We start from the raw sequence: 21,222 nt of genomic DNA, 5'->3' as shown, positions 1-21,222 counted from the left end.
ACTTCTGTGAAGTCTCTCAGCCCCACTCACCTCACAGAGTGTTTGTTGTGGGGGAGGAAGGGAAAGGAGATTGTTAGCCGCTTTGAGACTCCTGAAGGGGAGTGAAAGGCGGGATATCAAATCCAAACTCTTCTTCTTCTTCTGAATGTCAGGTAGTTGTTTATTTCTTTGACATCTCGTGGGAGGGCGTTCCACAGGGTGGGCGCCACTACCGAGAAGACCCTCTGCCTGGTTCCCTGTAGCTTTGCTTCTCGCAATGAGGGTACCGCCAGAAGGCCCTGGACCTCAGCAACCGGGCAGAACGATGGGGGTGGAGACGCTCCTTCAGGTATACTGGACCGAGGCTGTTTAGGGCTTTAAAGGTCAGCACCAACACTTTGAATTGTGCTCGGAAACGTACTGGGAGCCAATGTAGGTCTTTCAAGACCGGTGTTATATGGTCTCGGCGGCCGCCACAGTCACCAGTCTAGCTGCTGCATTCTGGATTAGTTGTAGTTTCCGAGTCACCTTCAAAGGTAGCCCCACGTAGAGCGCATTGCAGTAGTCCAAGTGGGAGATAACCAGAGCATGCACCACTCTGGCGAGACAGTCCGCAGGCAGATAGGGTCTCAGCCTACGTACCAGGTGGAGCTAGTAGACAGCTGCGCTGGACACAGATTTGACCTGTGCCTCCATGGACAGATGTGAGTCCAAAATGACTCCCAGGCTGCGCACCTGGTCCTTCAGAGGCACAGTTACCCCATTCAGGACCAGGGAATCCTCCACACCTGCCCGCCTCCTGTCCCCCAAAAACAGTACTTCTGTCTTTTCAGGATTCAACCTCAATCTCTTAGCCGCCATCCATCCTCCAACAGCCTCCAGACACTCACACAGGACCTTCACCGCCCTCACTGGTTCTGATTTAAAGGAGAGGTAGAGCTGGGTGTCATCTGCATACTGATGAACACCCAGCCCAAACCTCCTGATAATCTCTCCCAGCGGCTGCATGTAAATGTTGAAAAGCATGGGGGAGAGGACAGAACCCTGAGGCACCCCACAAGTGAGAGCCCAGAGGTCTGAACACTCATTCCCCACCACCACTTTCTGAACACGACCTAGGAGGAAGGAGCGGAACCACTGTATGACAGTGCCCCAGCTCCCAGCCCCTCAAGACGGTCCAGAAGGATGTTATGGTCGATGGTATCAAACGCCGCTGAGAGATCCAGCAGAACTAGGAAACAGCTCTCACCTTTGTCCCTAGCCCTCCGGAGATCATCAACCAGTGCGACCAAGGCAGTTTCAGTCCCATGATGATGCCTGAATCCTGACTGGAAGGGATCCAAATGGTCCGCTTCTTCCAGGCGTGCCTGGAGTTGTTCAGCAACCACTTGCTCAATCACCTTGCCCAAGAATGGAAGATTTGAGACTGGGCGATAGTTGGCCATCGTGGCCACTCCAATACAATCTCGATAAATTTAATAAGTATGTTTGAGGCACCAATGGTTCACACACAAACATTTTGTTTCACCTAACCAGGAATCTAACCAGGTAAATAGGAAAGTGGTTTTGTACCACCTACCTTCCATTTTATAGCACCAATTTTATAGACCACAATGCATATATACAACAGTAACCTGAAAATTTAACCCATGAAGCAAGGTGAGGCAACTACTTCAGGTGGCAGGAGCCATTAGGGCAGAAGATCCCAATGCTGATCTTTCTTCTCCCACACCTCTACCCAGCACAGAAGCTTCAATAGAAGGGAAATTTTGGGGATGGATTGGTGTGACACACAAAAAGACCCAATCTGTGTTGAATTAAATATATTCAAAGAAGAGGGAATTAAGAAAGAGATAATAATAAGTTCCAGGTTTCCTCCAATCTGTGTCTCATATTGATGGGGCCCTGGTCCTGTCTGAAAGGTACAGAAAGTCTGCACCCCTACTATTATGTATCAGATTGTCATGCAAAGTACATCACTGTTCTATGTTTCACTTTTCTTTACAGCAAGGGTTATCTGCTCTACCCTTCATGGACCAACTCTGACATCTGGGCACCATCACCCACCTGTCTATCATCTGACATCATTATGATATAGGAGACAACTTCAAAGGTGAGCAACATGATGAAAGAGGTGTTTCTAGGACCAAGGTAAAACTCAAACTCCCTTGTTTTGCTATTGCCGGCAAGATTAACATTGTTAATGTAATCTTACTATACTTATTGCACTGATTTTTTTTTTATGTTGTTGCACTTGGTATTATGTTGTTGTTTTATTATGCTATCATAGCATTGTTCTTGTGATTGTTGATTTTGAGAAATGTTACTGTTTCCTTTGTTGTAAACTGCTTTGAGCATGATTTTTTGTGTAGAAGAAGCAGCATATAAATAAATTATGACCGAATAAAAGGGAATCGCTGTATCCACTGATCAGCAGTTACAGCAAGCCCCTTTGAAGTCCATAGGCTGGCATAGTTTAGATCTAATCATCTGTTGCTGGGGCTTCTCTCTTGAAGTTTGTCCTCTTCAGTGTTGAAGCACACATATCCCTTAAGTCTTTTCCCTTTGTCTTTGTTTTATTACATTTGTAATATTATAGTATCTTTGTATCTTTATATACAAAAACAGGCAGAGCACAGTAGAAGCAAATCTGCATTCATTCAGTAAATCCCCAAAGACTAATATATACATGAGAGCATATATATACTAATATATGCTCTCTACTTTGGCCTCCTCTTGCTCAAACTGTTGGCTGTCACATTTCTTCCATACTGATAATTCTCTCTCTCCAGATTTTGGAAGAAGGTAACCTGTCAGGAGAGCCAGTATGGTGTAATGCAAAGATGAAGAACTTGTGGCCATTCAGACATTGCTGGGCTACACAATTCCCATGACCACGCAGGCTGGGGCTAACAAGAGTTGGGAGTCCAACACCACATGGAGGACCACAAAATCCTTTCCCCCCCCCCAATGGTACAGTGGTTAAACTGTTAGGCTAGGAACAAGAAGGGCCAAGCTCTGAACACTTGAAGTTCTGAATACTTGAAGGAGCGTCTCCACCTCCATTGTTCTGCCCGGACACTGAGGTCCAGCGCCGAGGGCCTTCTGGCGGTTTCCTCACTACGAGAAGCCAAGTTACAGGGAACCAGGCAGGGGGCCTTCTCGGTAGTGGCGCCTTCCCTGTGGAACGCCCTGCCACCAGATGTCAAAGAGAAAAATTACTACCAAACTTTTAGAAGACATCTGAAGGCAGCCCTGTTTAGGGAAGCTTTTGATGTTTATTGTATTTTAGTGATCCCCTTCATGGATCACTGCCTTGCCGTGGCGAAGGGGCTTGAAGAACTCAGAGAAGCTATGAACTACGCCGAGCAGGGCACCCAAGATGAACAGGTCATAGTGGAGAGTTTTGACCAAAGGTGATCCACCTGGAGTAGGAATCGGCAAGCCACTCCAGTATCCCTGCCAAGAAAACTCCATGGACAAAGACAACAGGCATATAAAAGTTATGACACTGGAAGATGAGCCCCTCAGGTCGGAAGGTGTCCAACATGCTACTGGGGAAGAGCGGAGGACAAGTACAAGTAGATCCAGAGCTGATGAAGCGGCTGGGCCAAAGCCGAAAGGACGCTCAGTTGTGGATATGCATGGAAGCGAAAGGAAAGTCCAATGCTGTAAAGAAAAATATTGCATAGGAACCTGGAATGTAAGAACCATGAACCTGGGTAAGTTGGATGTGGTCAAAAATGAGATGGCAAGAATAAATATTGACATCCTGGGCATCAGTGAGCTAAAATGGACGGGAATGGGCGAATTCAGTTCGGATGACTACCATATCTACTACTGTGGGCAAGAAACCCGTAAGAGAAATGGAGTGGCCCTCATAGTCAACAAAAGAGTGGCGAAAGCTGTACTGGGATGCAGTCTCAAAAATGATAGAATGATCTCGATACGAATCCAAGGCAGACCTTTTAACATCACAGTAATCCAAGTTTATGCACCAACTACTGGTGCTGAAGAAACTGAAATTGACCAGTTCTATGAAGACTTACAAAACCTTATCGAAGTGACACCAAAGAAGGATGTTCTTCTCATTATAGGGGATTGGAATGCTAAAGTAGGGAATCAAGAGATAAAAGGAACAACTGGCAAGTTTGGCCTTGGAGATCAAAACGAAGCAGGGCAAAGGCTAATAGAGTTCTGTCAAGAGAACAAGCTGGTCATCACAAACACGCTTTTCCAACAACACAAGAGACGACTCTACACATGGACATCCCCAGATGGGCAACATCGAAATCAGATTGATTATATTCTCTGCAGCCAAAGATGGAGAAGCTCTATACAGTCAGCAAAAACAAGACCTGGAGCTGACTGTGGCTCAGATCATCAGCTCCTTATAGCAAAATTCAAGCTTAAACTGAAGAAAGTAGGAAAAACCACTGGACAGGTAAGATACAATCTAAACCAAATCCCTTATGAATACACAGTGGAAGTGAGGAACAGGTTTAAGGATTTAGATTTGCTGGACAGAGTGCCTGAAGAACTATGGATGGAGGCTCGCAACATTATACAGGAGGCAGCAACTAAAACCATCCCAATGAAAAAGAAATGCAAGAAAGCAAAGTGGCTGTCCAACGAGGCCTTACAAATAGCGGGGGAGAGAAGGCAAGCAAAATGCGAGGGAGATAGTGAAAGATACAGGAAATTGAATGCAGATTTCCAAAGAACAGCAAGGAGAGACAAGAAGGCCTTCTTAAACGAGCAATGCAAAGAAATAGAGGAAAGCAACAGAACGGGAAGAACCAGAGATCTGTTCAAGAAAATCGGAAATATGAAAGGAACATTTCGTACAAAGATTACCATAATAAAGGACAAAAGTGGTAAAGATCTAACTGAAGCAGAAGACATCAAGAAGAGGTGGCAAGAATACACAGAGGAATTATACCAGAAAGATATGGATGTCTCGTACACCCCAGGTAGTGTGGTTGCTGACCTTGAGCCAGACATCCTGGAGAGTGAAGTCAAATGGGCCTTAGAAAGCACTGCAAATAACAAGGCCAGTGGAAGTGATGGTATTCCAGCTGAACTGTTTAAAATTTTAAAAGATGATGCTGTTAAGGTGCTACACTCAATATGCCAGCAAGTTTGGAAAACTCAGCAGTGGCCAGAGGATTGGAGAAGATCAGTCTACATTCCAATCCCAAAGAAAGGCAGTGCCAAAGAATGCTCCAACTACCGCACAATTTCACTCATTTCACATGCTAGCAAGGTTATGCTTAAAATTCTACAAGGAAGGCTCAAGCAGTATGTGGACCGAGAACTCCCAGAAGTGCAAGCTGGATTTAGAAGAGGCAGAGGAACCAGAGACCAAATTGCAAACATGCGCTGGATTATGGAGAAAGCTAGAGAGTTCCAGAAAGACATCTACTTCTGCTTCATTGACTATGCAAAAGCCTTTGACTGTGTTGACCACAGCAAACTATGGCAAGTTCTTAAAGAAATGGGAGTGCCTGATCACCTCATCTGTCTCCTGCGAAATCTCTATGTGGGACAAGAAGCTACAGTTAGAACTGGATATGGAACAACTGATTGGTTCCAAATTGGGAAAGGAGTACGGCAAGGCTGTATATTGTCTCCCTGCTTATTTAACTTATATGCAGAATTCATCATGCGAAAGGCTGGGCTGGATGAATCCCAAGCCGGAATTAAGATTGCCGGAAGAAATATCAACAACCTCAGATATGCAGATGACACAACCTTGATGGCAGAAAGTGAAGAGGAATTAAAGAACCTTTTAATGAGGGTGAAAGAGGAGAGCGCAAAATATGGTCTGAAGCTCAACATCAAAAAAACGAAGATCATGGCCACTGGGCCCATCACCTCCTGGCAAATAGATGGGGAAGAAATGGAGGCAGTGAGAGATTTTACTTTCTTGGGCTCCATGATCAGTGCAGATGGTGACAGCAGTCACGAAATTAAAAGACGCCTGCTCCTTGGGAGAAAGGCGATGGCAAACCTAGACAACATCTTAAAAAGCAGAGACATCACCTTGCCAACAAAGGTCCGTATAGTAAAAGCCATGGTTTTCCCAGTAGTGATGTATGGAAGTGAGAGCTGGACCATAAAGAAGGCTGATCGCCGAAGAATTGATGCTTTTGAATTATGGTGCTGGAGGAGACTCTTGAGAGTCCCATGGACTGCAAGAAGATCAAACCTCTCCATTCTGAAGGAAATCAGCCCTGAGTGCTCACTGGAAGGACAGATCGTGCAGCTGAGGCTCCAATACTTTGGCCACCTCATGAGAAGAGAGGACTCCCTGGAAAAGACCCTGATGTTGGGAAAGATGGAGGGCACAAGGAGAAGGGGACGACAGAGAATGAGATGGTTGGATGGTGTTCTTGAAGCTACTAGCATGAGTTTGATCAAACTGCGGGAGGCAGTGGAGGACAGAAGTGCCTGGCGTGCTCTGGTCCATGGGGTCACAAAGAGTCGGACACGACTAAACGACTAAACAACAACAACAACAACAACAGTGTTCTGTTGGAAGCTGCCCAGAGTGGCTGGGGAAATCCAGCCAGAAGGGAGGGGTATTAATAAATTATTATTATTATTATTATTATTATACCACCACTCAGCCATGGGCTTTCCTGGGTGGCCTTGGGCCTGTCACTCATCCCCAGCCTAGCCTACCTCAAAGGGGTTGCTGTGAGGATAAAATGAGGGAGAAGAGTAACAGCGGCCACTGCCTTGAGCTCCTCAGAAGAAAGGCAGGATGTAAATAAATGTAATCAGGGACGTCACAACACATTCCCCCACTGAGGAGCTATTAAGCACCATTTCTTCGCTAACATACCATCCCTCAATGGGAGTCACTGCAGAAGCATTATACACACACACACGGCGACTAGCTAATGCATCATTCCAACCCCCCCCACCCCGGAACTCACCATGGTACCGTCCTCGCCTGCCCTTCACGCTCCTCTGCCTCAGCCCAAGCAGCACTAGCTCCCTCCAACAACAAAACGGTCCAGCTCTGCCCGCTCGCCAACCAAAACCGCTTCTTAGCAACCGAAGCCACGCCTCTTTCCCGGCGCGCGCATAGGACGCGGTGGTGGAAAATACACTTCCGTTGAAAGGGGAAAACCGCCATTAGCGGTGACTCACGATTGGCTCAGAGTAAGCGCCGCTCTAGGCCTCGACGGAAGATAGAGCCAGGCTATTGCTCCCCACTGAAATACGGAGCGCAACATAAGCGGACGTCATCGCTGTGAAGTTGCACGGAAGAGCAGAGATAGGAAATTTAGAGTAAACAAATGCGCACTTCTCTCGCGGTCATGCCTCATAAATTCTTTCTGAAGCTTCCGCTCCCGCTTCACCTTCCTATACCATGGGGGGAGGGGGATAGAGAAATGTGGAATAGAATCATATAGCTGGAAGGGGTCCTTAGGGTCATCTAGTCCAACCCTCTGCGATGCAGGCAACTCAACATGCGGTGCCCCATCTAATTTGAAACCATACTGGACACTGCTTAGCTTTGCAAATGGGATTGAAGTTTATTGTTGCCTTTCTGCCAAGGAAATAAGTCTTGAGTTAGAAAAGAGAACAAACTCTTTGCTAGTACATTTATATTATATTATTTTATTATATTATATTATATTAGGCAGGGGAGAGGGATGCCACTCAAATCAACGGTACACTAAAACCCGGGGCTTCCCAGCTGGTTTTGTTAGGGCGGCTCTCGCGTCGTGGGAAGGTCGTGGAGTTCGAAAGCAATCCGGAAGTTTACCTCTGTGCGCCAGTCTATTAGATATGCCTCTATACGCGGAAGTCAATAGAGCGGAAGTTGATTAGAGAAGGCGGACGAGTGAGAGATGGCGAGGGAGTGAGAGGGGCGAAAAGGGAAACTACTCGCAAATAAACCGGGCCGCCGGTAAGTCGAGGGAGTGTTGTGCGGTGCGGGGGGCGGCCTGGGCGGCGGCGGGTGGGAGGAAACTATGCCTTTTCACGCGTTGTTGAATTCCCTCGTAGCGAAGCAACCTGCTGCTCACAGCTGTCAACTTTCAGATTTGAAAATAAGGGATCAGCAGCCTCGAAAATAAGGGATCAGCAGCCTACGGGATATCTAACAATGCGGGATAGCAGCGGGAAACGGCGCTGGAATAAGGGAATTTCCCGCAAAAAAGGGAAGGTTGACAGCTATGCTGCTGCTGCATTTCCCAAACTGCCCTTCCTGGGAAGTAGATCCCATCGAAAGTGTACTGCGGGGTAGCCAGAATCGTTTTTTTCTCATTCGGGCGTAGTACTATGCCACTGTGTATATTGCATAGCAGATGTTGGCAGAAGGTGGAAATATCGGGAAACTTCTGGGTGGGCTTGTTTTCTGTTTGTTTTTTGTTTCATAACATGTATACACCTCTTGACAGTAAACAAGGGCAGGGAATCAAAGCAGTTTGCAAAAGATGAAATCAAGGGGGAGGGGGAATACCCTACTTTAAAAACATGCAAAAGTTAAAATACTCAAAACAGATTAAAATTACCTCAGCTTTCCAAACATCTGGGTAGGCTTGTCTAAACAGGAATGTTTTTAGCAGGCATGGAAAAGATGGGTAAGGATTTCTGACTCCCAGCTGTTTTAACAGTGACAACTAAATGCCAAATTATGCTGCTGAAGTGGGGACTGGGAGAGACTTGAGAGCAGAGATCAGTGTGTGAGGACTGTGAGCTCACTTCAGTTCTAGTGCTCAAAACAAATTCACAGGGTCAGAATTTTTAATTTTGAAACGCATGTCGTTTTCACCTGGCTCAACTTGGTGGAGGGTTTTTAGTAAAAGTGGATCCTGCAGGACTGACATCTGTCCTACCCAGTGAATTCAAATAGGACTAATTCACAGGTAAATGTGCATAGGAGTGTAGGCTTCCAGTGAGATGAGGCTGAAGGGATTTAAGATACAGTGGTACCTCGCAAGACAAATGCCTTGCAAGACGAAAAACGCGCAAGACGAAAGAGTTTTCCATTTTTTGAGTCATTCCGCAAGACGAATTTCCCTATGGGCTTGCTTCGCAAGACGAAACGTCTTCCGAGTTCTTGCGAGTTTGTTTCCTTTTTCTTAAAGCCGCTAAGCTGCTAATAGCCGTGCTTTGCAAGACGAAAAAACCGCAAGACAAAGAGACTCGCGGAACGGATTAATTTTGTCTTGCGAGGCACCACTGTACAAAGTGAAAATCTGACACACTTGCAGAATTTGTGGTAGGCACACAGCCTGTGGAAGAAGCATCATCCTATTGCCTCTTTGCAGGTAAAGAATTTTATCTCTAGTATAGGACACTACAACTTAGTTTCTGAGTTTCCAGTGCACAGTTTCTGCCTCTTTGGGTTTGTCGGTTATTAACAGTGCCAAAACTGTAAGACTCTAGACAACAGCTTCAAGGGCCAGTTTCTGACGGGTGAAAAGACCTGTTATGAGCCAGGATGGTGAAGAGAAGTAACTTGACTAGCCTGATTCTGAACATGTTTGTTCACATTAAACCCCCTCAGTTCAGTGAAAGTTGCTGCCTAAGTATGATTAGCGTTGGAGCCTTAGTCAACTTCCTGTTTCAAAATAATGGTCTCACTGTGTCTTAAGTTTTTGTGTCTCACCAATCTATGGTGTTGGGCCAATCCAGAGCTGGTGCAGTGTTTGAAAGGAACCTCTTTGCCTCTCTTGTACGTTTTGCCCAACTGTGTGGGTAGTTTACCTTTTGCAGCTATGCAGGCCCTGGCTGAAACCCTGGAGATCCACAGCCAGTCATGGACAATATTGAGCTGCATGCTGGGCACAGAGGTGGCATTGATCCTATTCCTTCCCTGCTCCCAAACTTTTTTTAAAAAAACCTTTGCTTACAGGGTGGTTCTCCTTCTGAAGTTGATCTAAATATGCATCTATATGTATAAATTAACATATTAACTTGTATGCATCCTGTATCCTTTTAAATGTGTTTTTCTTTTTTTTATTATGTGTTTTGTGTTTTTATAATAATAATAATAATAATAATAATTTATTATTTATACCCCGCCCATCTGGCTGGGCCTCCCCAGCCACTCTGGGCGGCTTCCATAAAAACCAAAAATACAATAAAATAAAATAAAAATAAAATAAAAGCGGGAGATAACCAGAGCATGCACCACTCTGGCGAGACAGTCCGCAGGCAGATAGGGTCTCAGCCTACGTACCAGATGGAGCTGGTAAACAGCTGCCCTGGACACAGATTTGACCTGTGCCTCCATGGACAGCTGTGAGTCCAAAATGACTCCCAGGCTGCGCATCTGGTCCTTCAGGGGCACAGTTACCCCATTCAGGACCAGGGAATCCTCCACACCTGCCCGCCTTCTGTCCCCCAAAAACAGTACTTCTGTCTTGTCAGGATTCAACCTCAATCTGTTAGCCGCCATCCATCCTCCAACCGCCTCCAGACACTCACACAGGACCTTCACCGCCTTCACTGGTTCTGATTTAAAAGAGAGGTAGAGCTGGGTATCATCCGCATACTGATGAACACCCAGCCCAAACCTCCTGATGATCTCTCCCAGCGGCCGCATGTAGATGTTGAAAAGCATGGGGGAGAGGACAGAACCCTGAGGCACCCCACAAGTGAGAGCCCAGGGGTCTGAATACTCATCCCCCACCACCACTTTCTGAACACGGCCCAGGAGGAAGGAGCGGAACCACTGTATAACAGTGCCCCCAGCTCCCAGCCCCTCAAGACGGTCCAGAAGGATGCTATGGTCGATGGTATCGAACGCCGCTGAGAGATCCAGCAGAACTAGGAAACAGCTCTCACCTTTGTCCCTAGCCCGCCGGAGATCATCAACCAGTGCGACCAAGGCAGTTTCAGTCCCATGATGAGGCCTGAATCCCGACTGGAAGGGATCCAAATGGTCCGCTTCTTCCAGGCGTGCCTGGAGTTGTTCGGCAACCACTCGCTCAATCACCTTGCCCAAGAATGGAAGATTTGAGACTGGGCGATAGTTGGCCATCGTGGCCGCATCTAAAGATGGTTTTTTAAGAAGCGGTTTAATAACCGCCTCTTTCAGCGGGTCTGGGAAGGCTCCCTCACGGAGGGAAGCATTCACCACCCCACGAAGCCCATCGCCCAGCCCTTCCCGGCTTGCTTTTATTAGCCAGGATGGGCAAGGATCCAGGAGACAGTTGGTTGGTTTCACTCGTCCAAGCAGCCTGTCCACATCCTCGGAGGTAACAGATTGGAATTGATCCCACTCAACTTGACCAGACAGAACTCTTGCACTCTCCCGCCCGGGCCCTGCTCCCACGGTGGAGTCTACTTCTTCCCGAATCTGAGTGATTTTATCTGCAAAAAACTTTGCAAAATCATTGCAGGAGAACATGTGGCCCGTACTGGGCCCCGATGCTGCAGGTGGTTCCGCTAAATTGTGAACCACCTGAAAAAGTCTCCTGCTGCTGTTTTCTGCAGATGCAATAGAGGCGGTGAAGAAATTCTTCTTCGCCGTCGCTATCGCCACTTGGTAGGCTCGACGTTGAGTTCTAACCTGTGTCCGGTCAGATTCGGAATGAGTTATCCGCCACCGGCGCTCTAGCCGTCTCAACGATTGTTTCATTGCCCTCAGATCCGTGGAAAACCACGGGGCTGTCCAGGCTCCATGCAATCGGAGAGGGCGCTTCGGAGCCAAACAGTCAATAGCCCTGGTTAACTCCACATTCCAGCGGGCCACCAGGGAATCAGCTGAAAGGCCATCAACATGGGATAAAGCATCCCCTACCACTCTCTGGAAACCATTTGGATCCATTAAGTGGCGGGGGCGGACCATCCGAATTGGTCCCACCTCCCTGCAGAGGGGATGGGTCGCAGAGAAGTCCAGTTGCACCAGGAAGTGATCTGACCATGGCACTTCTTTCGTTTCGCTTTTACTTAGTGTCAGATCACCAACATCCATAGAGGTAAACACCAGGTCCAAGGCATGTCCCCGGCTATGGGTTGGGCCAGACTTATTCAGGGACAGCCCCATGGAGGCCATGCTTTCCACGAAGTCCCGAGCGGCCCCTTGTAAGGTCGTGTCGGCATGGATGTTAAAATCCCCTAGGACGACCAAGCTAGGTGTCTCCAGGAGAACATCCGCCACGACCTGAAGCAGCTCGGGCAGGGAATCCTTGGCGCAGCGGGGAGGTCGGTACACCAAAAGGAATCCTGTACTGCCCCTATTGCCCAACTTCCAGAACATGCACTCAGAAAACTGGGTCTTCCCAATAGGACGCCTGGTGCAAACTAATGACTTTCTAAAAATCACTGCAACCCCCCATCCCCGCCCACATGACCTGGGTTGCTGTGCGTAAGAGAAACCTGGTGGGCAAGCAGCGGCAAGGACAGGCCCATCTGCTTCACCCAACCAAGTCTCTGTTACACAAGCCAGGTCAAATCCTCCATCCATGATCAAGTCATGGATGGCAGTGGTCTTATGAATCATTGACCTGGCATTGCACAGCAGCACCTTCAGGCTATGTGGGTATCCCTTGCTGATTCTAGTATCCGTCCGGACAGGACCAGACCCGGAGGCAGGGATAGTCCTCAGACAACGACTAAACCTGCCTCCTCTGTAATGACATGGTCTGGTCTTAGCGTAACTCCTCCTCCTGCCCGTGATCACTGAGATTGGTTGTCCCAGTGCATCCCCCCCTGTGGAACCTGCCCCAGCCATTTTGTGGGCTGGGGCCCACTCCCCGGCAGCCCTGACCCCTCCCCCTAAAAACAAAGTAACACCTTAAACAAACAAACAAAACCAATAAAACAATACAAACAAAAAATGTAAAAATTACAAAAACATCAAAATTTATACTGTATATCACCCTGATATCTATGTATGAAACTCATTATTTTTTAAAAAAATAAAATAAAATTGTGTCATAAGCCTGATCCCCAAACCTTTGAAGAACCTAGCACCACCCCTGACTATAAGGACCAATAATCTAATTTGGTAGAAGGCAGTGGTTTCTAAGCTTCCCACACACAGGCCACTTGAAAATTGTTGAATGTCTTGGTAGTCCAGTTAATTGCTTTTCTGCTCTTTACAGCAACTGCAATGCATTGTGCTAGATAATTGCATTATTGTTGCTTTTTCATGTTTCTAATGCCCCCCGCTCATCACTTCCGGTCTGTCTCACTCACCAAGCAAACTGTTAGGTACTTAGAATAACAGCAGTCACTGTGCTGTTCACAGCCACAGAGGTTGTGGCCAAGCAATTCGTAAGGATCCTGAATTAACACAGCTAGGATGAATATTTGCACCCTCATCGGTTACGTGTGCAGGAAGATTCTAAACAGTGCTTGCCTTTTTGGATTGGAGCAATATGGCTTGATAAAAGATGCACTACTGGTTTGGCATATTTCTCAGAAGAATTAGCAGCTAAAATATGCAACTGAGATTTTATGCATTTTTCTTTTTCCTCCGCTTAGTGTTTACCTGCTGTGTGTGAAGCTCCATCAACAAGATGACAACACTACAGAATACAGTAAACAGTAAGTGTTCATCCTTTTTAAAAACAAATGTTATGCTAAACTATGCATTCTACATGTATTTGTAAAGGAAAGACTTTGGTAAAACAATCTGTTTAGACCAAGAAGTAGGTTTTTGAGGGAGGCTAAATGTATGGTAATTGCAAAGTCTAATCATTTAGGATTTTTACTTAATATTTTTTATTGCCAAGTATATCAAATATACAAAACCTTTCTTAACAGATATTCAGACATTAAATCAATAAAAATAAATCTGCTATATTGTATCACGCTATCTGAGTGATAATCTGCTTCAAACAATAATTTTTGGGGGTGGTACTAAGTGTGTAAATATGGCCACTGTTAAAATCAACTAGCAAACAATTTCTTAAATTGGTCTTATGTCTAGTTATGCTATTTTCTTTTAAAAACTTGACTAACAGTGTTGCATGCATTGAAGGGGATGCAATGAAGAAACAGAAGCTTTTGGACGCAACCCAATGACAAGTACTTATCTCACCGAAATATTTTTTTTGCATTAACTTTTCTGCTTTCTTTCTCCAAGCTTCAGCTGAATATGCCTCCTCACCCATCCGTGGACCTGGGGATGGCATGGAAATGGAGCAACCACCCAAATCTGTTGAAGTAATCCAGCCCACAGCCAATCATGCCCATCGAAGCCCACACAAGAAAGCTCTTCCTTCACTAAGTCCTGGAGTTCTTCAACTAGGGAAGATAAAAGGGGATACGGCCGTGGAGATCGAAGCTGTGCGAATCCTGGTTCCCAAAGCTGCTATAAACCATGTAGTTCCTACCAAAAATGCAAAGATGCCCAAGTCTTCAGGACACCAAAGAGAAACCCTCACTCTGTTAGATGAAATTTCGGGTTCTAAAAAAGAGCTTAGAAGTGAAATAGCAAAGCTCAAGAACTCCGAAAGAAGATTGCTACAGGATAAGGAAGGCCTTTCAAATCAGCTCCATGTGCAAACAGAGGTGAGGAACCAAGAAGTGGATTTAATCCATTATACTTTTTTTCCTTTTAAAAGCGTCAAACCAGTAGGGCTCCCAGTAGGGAACTGCAATATAACAATTATTCATATTGCATTCTGGGCGGTTCCCTCACTACAAGAAGCAAAGTTACAGGGAACCAGGCAGAGGGCCTTCTTGGTAGTGGCGCCTGCCCGGTAGAACGCCCTCCCATCAGATGTCAAAGAAATAAACAACTATCTGATGTTTAGAAGGGTTCATGGGAAGATAGAGGAAACCCCATTCAACAATACGGTCCCTGTTTCTTCCATCCTAAATAGTACACTCTTATGGAAGCTTCCTCAGAAGTAAGTTCAGTTGTGTCCAATGGGATGTCCTTCCTAGTGTGTTTAGAGTTAGGCACGAGGCATGAGTGTTTATTATAACACAGTGGCTGATCAAGAGGTGACACTGATGGTATCTATTATATTTAAAAGTCCATATCCGTATATGAGCGCTACACATTCAGTGTCTTGTTCAAGAGATTCATAGTTTAAGCACCAGCCCATAGGAAAGCAGTAGTTGTCTGCCAGCTCTGTGTCTGTTGGAATGTCAGTAAATGTATATGGGTTGGTTCAATAGTTAGGAGTGTTTGTTTTGTGGAGTTCCTATGCAGGTAAGCTCACAACCACATATAAATTAGTCCTGAATGTATCATTGGGATTGTTGTGGCTGTGCTGACCATAAAGAAAAGGTGATAAAGTAGATGGGCTATCAGTTTAGAACAGAAGAGGCATCTGCTGAATCAGGCAGTGGCCTATCTAGTCTTGCATCCTTTTCCCACAGTAGTCAACCAGAAGCCTATGGGAAGCCTGCAAGCAATTTTAATGGACAAGTTTCTATCACAATAATTTTGGATGGTGGTGTTGAATTAATGCACATCAAATGAAAGACTAAATTGAGGGAAATGTATTGTTTTATCTTCTTTCAGCAGTTAGTAACATTTGTTCATCCTCATTGTTCTGCTCATGGATGTTAAGCGCCAATTCTTCTATATACTGTAGTTGTCTCCTAAGTCTTTCCTTTCCTTCTACCCGCTATGAAAAAATGTCAGGAGTGCAGCTTTCAGATGGTTCACACACTCATTGTTTAAGACCAAACTAGATGTGATACAAGATGAGGATTGCCCTTTTTTTAAAAAAAGTTAACAGCACCCATGTGGAGACATAAGCAGATCCTACCCACCCCAAGCAGCTATTTGTCCCACAGGGGAAAACATACAGAGACCATATGAGTAGCTAGCACATTTGAATACCTGAATTATTCCACATGATTTTGATCTTTTGGTGCTATGGAGACATGCAACTTTCATAGTTTCCAATGCTTTCTGGAAGCAAGGATGTTACAGAGATCAATATGATCATCTAATTGGGTGGCAACATGAAAACTATTGGTCTCAACATGTTGAAGCTGCAAACTAACCTCTGAGATATGTATACAGTGATACCTCGTGTTGCGTTAGGTTCACGTTGCATCTTTTCAGCTTGTGAACGCAGCAAACCCGGAAGTGTATACCTCTGGGTTTCACCACATGCAAATGTGCAGAAGCATTCTATTGCGCTCTGCACTTGCGCAGAAGCGCCGCTTTAGTTGCGGACTTTTGGGGTGCGAACACCACCCCAGAACAGATCGTGTCCACAGTTAGAGGTACCACTGTATATATTTATCTTTTAGCAAATTGCGCCTTAGTATTTGTTACTTTAAGTAGCTACAGTTGTATCAAATATCTTAGCATACAGTATTAGTGTGCTTATGGTTTGGGTATCCAGGCATCTTGTTTAAGGATACACATCTGTCTCTTAGTGATGTATCCTATATATATTTACTATGAAAGTCTGCTAAGCTTGGAAGGGGAGCCTTCTAGCATCTTGTACTTGATAGCTTCAATATTAACCAGGGGTAGCTTGATCATATTCCTTGTTGACACATGATGAATGGTTAAATAATTGTCTTGTCTTAGGTCAATCGGGAGTTGAAGAAGTTACTTGTTGCTTCTGTGGGGGATGACCTGCAGTATCACTTTGAACGCATGGCACGTGAAAAAAATCAACTGATCCTTGAAAATGAGGCCCTAGGGCGAAATGTGTCTCAATTATCTGAGCAATTGGAGCGGATGTCTATACAGTGTGATGTTTGGAGGAGCAAATTCCTAGCAAGCAGGTATTGTGCTTCAATGCAACTTTATAAAGGCTGTCTTGATACATTAGCTGCGGGGAACCTTTGGCCCACCAGATGTTGCTGAACTACAACTGGTAATCTGCACCTTGAGTGGAAGTTCTGGAGTTGAACATAAATCCATTCTTGGCCCCTAGAGGACATGCAAGGATCCCATGTGTGGGATACAGGAAAGCTATTTGTGGGGGGATTGATGGCTGTTTAAGATTAAGATAGATCCTTGGGTGCTAAGAGCCAAAAGACAGTTGAGGGTAAGGAAAGCCTTGTCAAACTCCTCGTGCCTTATTCACAACAACCTAGACCTGAGCAGTGGCATAGCAGTACAGTTGGAGATGCCACTGATGAGGTGGAAGAAGGCTTGAAGTCCTGGGCTTTCTGAGGACTGCTGCTCCTGTGCTGCATATAACTTTGAATAGTATAACTGGGGGCCTCATAGACTTAGCCCATCTTGCTGACTCCGAGCCGCTTCCCTCTTAGGCTTGCGTATGAGATTGAATAGAGTACAGTCGGTTTCTATGCAGCAGATCCACAATTCCTCTTTCCTTGCAGGCCAAGTATCAGCCTTCCACTCCCAGATGTGTCTTGCTTTACACTTCTAAATACCATAAAAAGATACACAAGCCTAACAGTGTTTTTCAGTTAGCTCTTGATCAGTAGCACCACCACAGCCCCAAAGATAAAAGGCAGTTTAGAAGTTTGGTTCACGAAGAAGTAGCCGGCCAGAATTACCCCTCCTCCTTGCTGCTGTTTTGCACCTTGCTCTGGAGAAGTCCATGCACAATAGGAAAGTAAATAAGGTGCACTGGATAAGGTGTTCAGGTGTCAGTGCAGCAAATTTTCGTTCTCAGGGTGACTGACTCAAAGCTGCCTTCTTTCAATCTAATTCATATCCTAGCCTGATCGCTCAAGCAGTCCAGAGGGGAGTGGGTGGTGGTTTCTCCTGTTACCATTTCCATCCTATGGAAGATGTTTCCAGCAGAGATTTGTCAGACATCCTCGCTTTTGACTCTTTATGCTAGCAGGCCTATGTGGCTGTTCAAAATTTTCTGTATTGCTTTTAAAATTTGTTTTATGTTGTTGTACAGTGCCCTGAAGGTTTGTGAAATGGTTACTTTAAATTATAAATACCTTGCAGTGTTATTATGAGAATAAAATAAGTGTTCCCGAGTGGGGAGCTAAGAGTATCATAATAACAACATAACGTACTTCAGATCAACAAGCTGATTTCTCTTATTTTTCAGTTATAGCCATTCAGGGTGCATCCTGTAGGCATTACCACTTCATGTGTAAACAGCAAGTTATCTGCTAATGTAACACGAATTAGGATTTTAAGTAGATAAATTCCTTTACCTGTCTGAGCCACATTTGGGATTTCTTCTACAGAGTGATGACTGATGAGCTGACTAATTCCAGAGCAGTTCTCCAGCGTCAAACCAGAGATGCACAGAGTGCAATTCAGGATCTGTTAAGTGAACGTGACCAGTTTCGCCAAGAAATGATTGCTGCACAGAAGTATGAACATTTGGTCCCCCCCCCCAACTTCTAACAGCTCCTTCCCCATTTGCACCCGAGGGTCCTTCATATCCATATTTGTGGGTTGGGGTAGGGAACAGCATTCTTACGTCTCCTTAACAATTAACAGATTTATCGTTGCATACCATTTCATGTATGGGACGCGGGTGGCGCTGTGGGTAAAACTACAGCGCCTAGGACTTGCCGATCGCATGGTCGGTGGTTCGAATCCCCGCTGCGGGGTGCGCTCCCGCTGCTTGGTCCCAGCACCTGCCAACCTAGCAGTTCGAAAGCACCTGCGGGTGCAAGTAGATAAATAGAGACCGCTTACTAGCGGGTAAGTAAACAGTGTTTCCGTGTGCGGCTCTGGCTCACCAGAGTAGCTTCGTCACGCTGGCCACATGACCCGGAAGTGTCTGCGGACAGCGCTGCCTCCCAGCCTCTAGAGTGAGATGAGCGCACAACCCTAGAGTCTGTCAAGACTGGCCCGTGCGGGCAGGGGTACCTATACCTTTACCGTTACCATTTCATGGCTTGGGATTCTTCTAACACACATTGTCATAGCCTCTGCTTCAGGTAGGGACTCTGGAGGTGTTCAAGATCTCCCCTTCATGCAAGATTTCCAATCAAAAACCTTGTCCAGAAACTGTACGATGTTCCTTTTAGCATCAAGATTGTATCTGGTGGTTTCTGTATTTGAATGCTGTCTCCCACCTTCCTTCCTTACCCTGCGAAATCTTTTCACAGTGGTCTAGAATGTTAGTCACCAAAATAAACTATTATCTTTATTTTCTATACAGATTGCTGGAGGAGCTGCTGGTTTCTCTGCAATGGGGAAGGCAGCAAACCTATTATCCTAGCGCACAGCCTCATAGTACAGCAGAATTAGCAGCTGTCAACCACAAACTAGCTAGAGCAGTGACCTCACACCTGCTTGGAAAGACTGACAGCACTAACAGTCCAAAAAAGGGCTCTTCGCCGACAGAACTCTGCAACACACCTGCTGAGAAAATGGCTGAAATGGTAAAAACCCTTTCATTTTGGCCTCACAATTTACCTTTTTAAAAAATATATATTTTTATTAAAGATTTCACAATTTACTCTTTTGAGCATTAAGATGTTTCAATGTCATCTTCTGAAAACACAAAGCATTATCTTCTTTATTGTATCAACTGGTGCTACATTACTGAGCCTTTAACCCTATCCCAACAGGTCTATCATACTCTGAATACAAAATTGTATAGTCACAAACTAAAGAAATCCCAGCTTACATTTAGTGAAAGATGGGGACAGTTGCCCTGGCCCTGAACAGCTTGAGCTGTGTAGTATATTAGAATGCAGGACTTCTACCCATGCAGAAGAAACTGCATCTGAAGACGTTGGGGCAGCTGGAGCAGTTCTGCCACCAGTCATGATTCCTGATTGCTGGAGTTTCCATACCTGTTGCTCAACATGCAGCAGTTCTCCCCCAGCACAGAACAGGGTTGGAGATAAAAACATTGCCCCATCCCACCTTTACTGTTGTGAATGAAGTGGGTAAGGGTTTGCTTAAGAGTAAGGAGTTCAGAAGCTCATCATGTAAAATGCACTGCTCCAGGACTTTCACCATAACATGATGATTATTTTCTTGCAGGTTCTGAGAATGCTGGATCCCGGCACTTGTACAGAAGCATCTCCAGAACTTCCTTTTTCTGAGCCTTCACCATCCTCTTTCCTTTCCCCAAGGAAGAATATTGGACGGTTTCACCCATACACTAGATATGAGAACATAACTTTCAACTGCTGCAATCACTGCCAGGGAGAATTGATAGCGCTTTAAAAAAAAAAAGACACTATGCCTAATAGCCAGAGATATTGTCTCTGAATATGCTAACTTTCTTAGTGATCAGTATTCACTTTTCTATGTTTTTTTTTTTCAGATAGGGTGGCCTTGTGCTAGAAATATACTTGTCACACAGCTTTCAGACCTCTAAGAGTTCTTTTATCAAACTTTTTTTTATCAGGCTGGGATCATAATGCAATAAGAGCAACACAAGCTGTTCTCCAAGGCAAATAAGAAAGTGTTAGAACAGTGTGTGCATAGGCCCTTAAATAGAATTCACATGCAAACTTTTTTTTCAAGAGAAGGCTGAAGGGGAGTATTACAGAAACCCTACCAGCATTTGGATTTTATTTCTGTGAAGAAGTTCAGATAACTAGTTTAAGTATTTATTTTAATTTAGAATGATAGTGAGTGCTGTGCTTCAGTATCTTTTAGAACCTGTTTCTAGCGCTATTATAGCAATTGTTACATAGCAGGTGAAAATGTGAGAGCTCAGCATTCTTACTATGATAGAAACTGATCTTGAATGAATTTGGTTATTGATTGAGGCAAAATGAATTCTGGCATGCACAAAACTTGAAGCCAAAGAGTAGCAACAAGCTTCTAGGTCAAACTATTGGAGGTGATTCTCAGTGGATTATGTATCTCTACTGAACCAGCTTTTACAGCCTATAAGTATTCCTGGTGGACCTTATATAAGGACATATTTCATTGGTGCTATTAAATGTGACAGAACTGCTCTTCTACCTGTACTTTTAGGGAAATAAGCCTTGAGGATTCTTTTCTCATCTTTTAATTTGGAAATAGGTAAAAAGGGTCTACTGCTATATATAAAGGAAGAGGCTTTTCCTTTCATTTCTGGGACAATCGCATTTCTAACGTTTTCGTATTACACTGAAATACTAAGCAGATGTACCTGCTCTGTGTCTGCATGCAACAACCTATGTTTGGTTAATGGAATGTATGGATTGAGACATGCCACAGTTTTGGCCTACTCTGATCTTGACAATTTTACAATAAATGTTAGCTGCATATTTTGCAGGGGGAATTTTCTACCTCTTCCAAAGCTGGTATATGTGAACAACCTTTGCTAAGTAGCTTGACAATTAAAATTAATAATGCATGATTATGTGTGCTGTTTTTGCAATAGCAAACAAATGTTTATCATCAAATGCGTACTGTATGGGTGAGAACAAATTGACAAAAAC

General features: G+C 44.9%; 2 protein-coding genes and 1 long non-coding RNA gene across 3 annotated transcripts in view; 2 read left to right on the top strand and 1 right to left on the bottom strand.

The window, feature by feature from the left end:
• Window positions 1–7,091, bottom strand: part of NME7 (NME/NM23 family member 7) — a 79,103-nt gene extending 72,012 nt beyond the window's left edge. The window contains exon 1 of the mRNA XM_082221030.1: window positions 6,924–7,091. Within this exon, the coding sequence (XP_082077156.1) occupies window positions 6,924–6,926 (3 nt within the window). The 5' untranslated portion in view covers window positions 6,927–7,091. The remainder of the gene's footprint in view (window positions 1–6,923) is intronic.
• Window positions 1–21,222, top strand: part of LOC309531495 — an 80,811-nt gene that overhangs the window by 25,646 nt on the left and 33,943 nt on the right. The gene's annotated exons all lie outside the window — the stretch shown is intronic.
• BLZF1 (basic leucine zipper nuclear factor 1) lies at window positions 7,719–21,140 on the top strand. Its single transcript, XM_082221029.1, has 7 exons — window positions 7,719–7,906; window positions 13,441–13,503; window positions 14,045–14,472; window positions 16,466–16,665; window positions 18,064–18,192; window positions 18,993–19,215; window positions 19,826–21,140. Exons 2-7 carry the CDS (start codon window positions 13,476–13,478, stop codon window positions 20,009–20,011), a joined length of 1,194 nt encoding a protein of 397 aa, XP_082077155.1. The 5' UTR covers window positions 7,719–7,906; window positions 13,441–13,475; the 3' UTR covers window positions 20,012–21,140.

The sequence above is a fragment of the Podarcis vaucheri genome (genome assembly GCF_965113315.1).
Source record: "Podarcis vaucheri genome assembly, chromosome: 4".
Taxonomy (NCBI): domain Eukaryota; kingdom Metazoa; phylum Chordata; class Lepidosauria; order Squamata; family Lacertidae; genus Podarcis; species Podarcis vaucheri.
The sequence above is the reverse complement of the archived record's forward strand: the minus strand, read 5'-3'. Positions and strand labels throughout refer to the sequence as shown.

Excerpts from the sequence above, each read along its gene's own strand:
- BLZF1 (XM_082221029.1), top strand. The coding sequence starts at position 13,476 with ATGACAACACTACAGAATACAGTAAACA. Across the intron at positions 14,473-16,465 it reads AGCTCCATGTGCAAACAGAG|GTCAATCGGGAGTTGAAGAA; the intron begins GTGAGGAACCAA and ends GTCTTGTCTTAG. Across the intron at positions 16,666-18,063 it reads AGCAAATTCCTAGCAAGCAG|AGTGATGACTGATGAGCTGA; the intron begins GTATTGTGCTTC and ends TTTCTTCTACAG.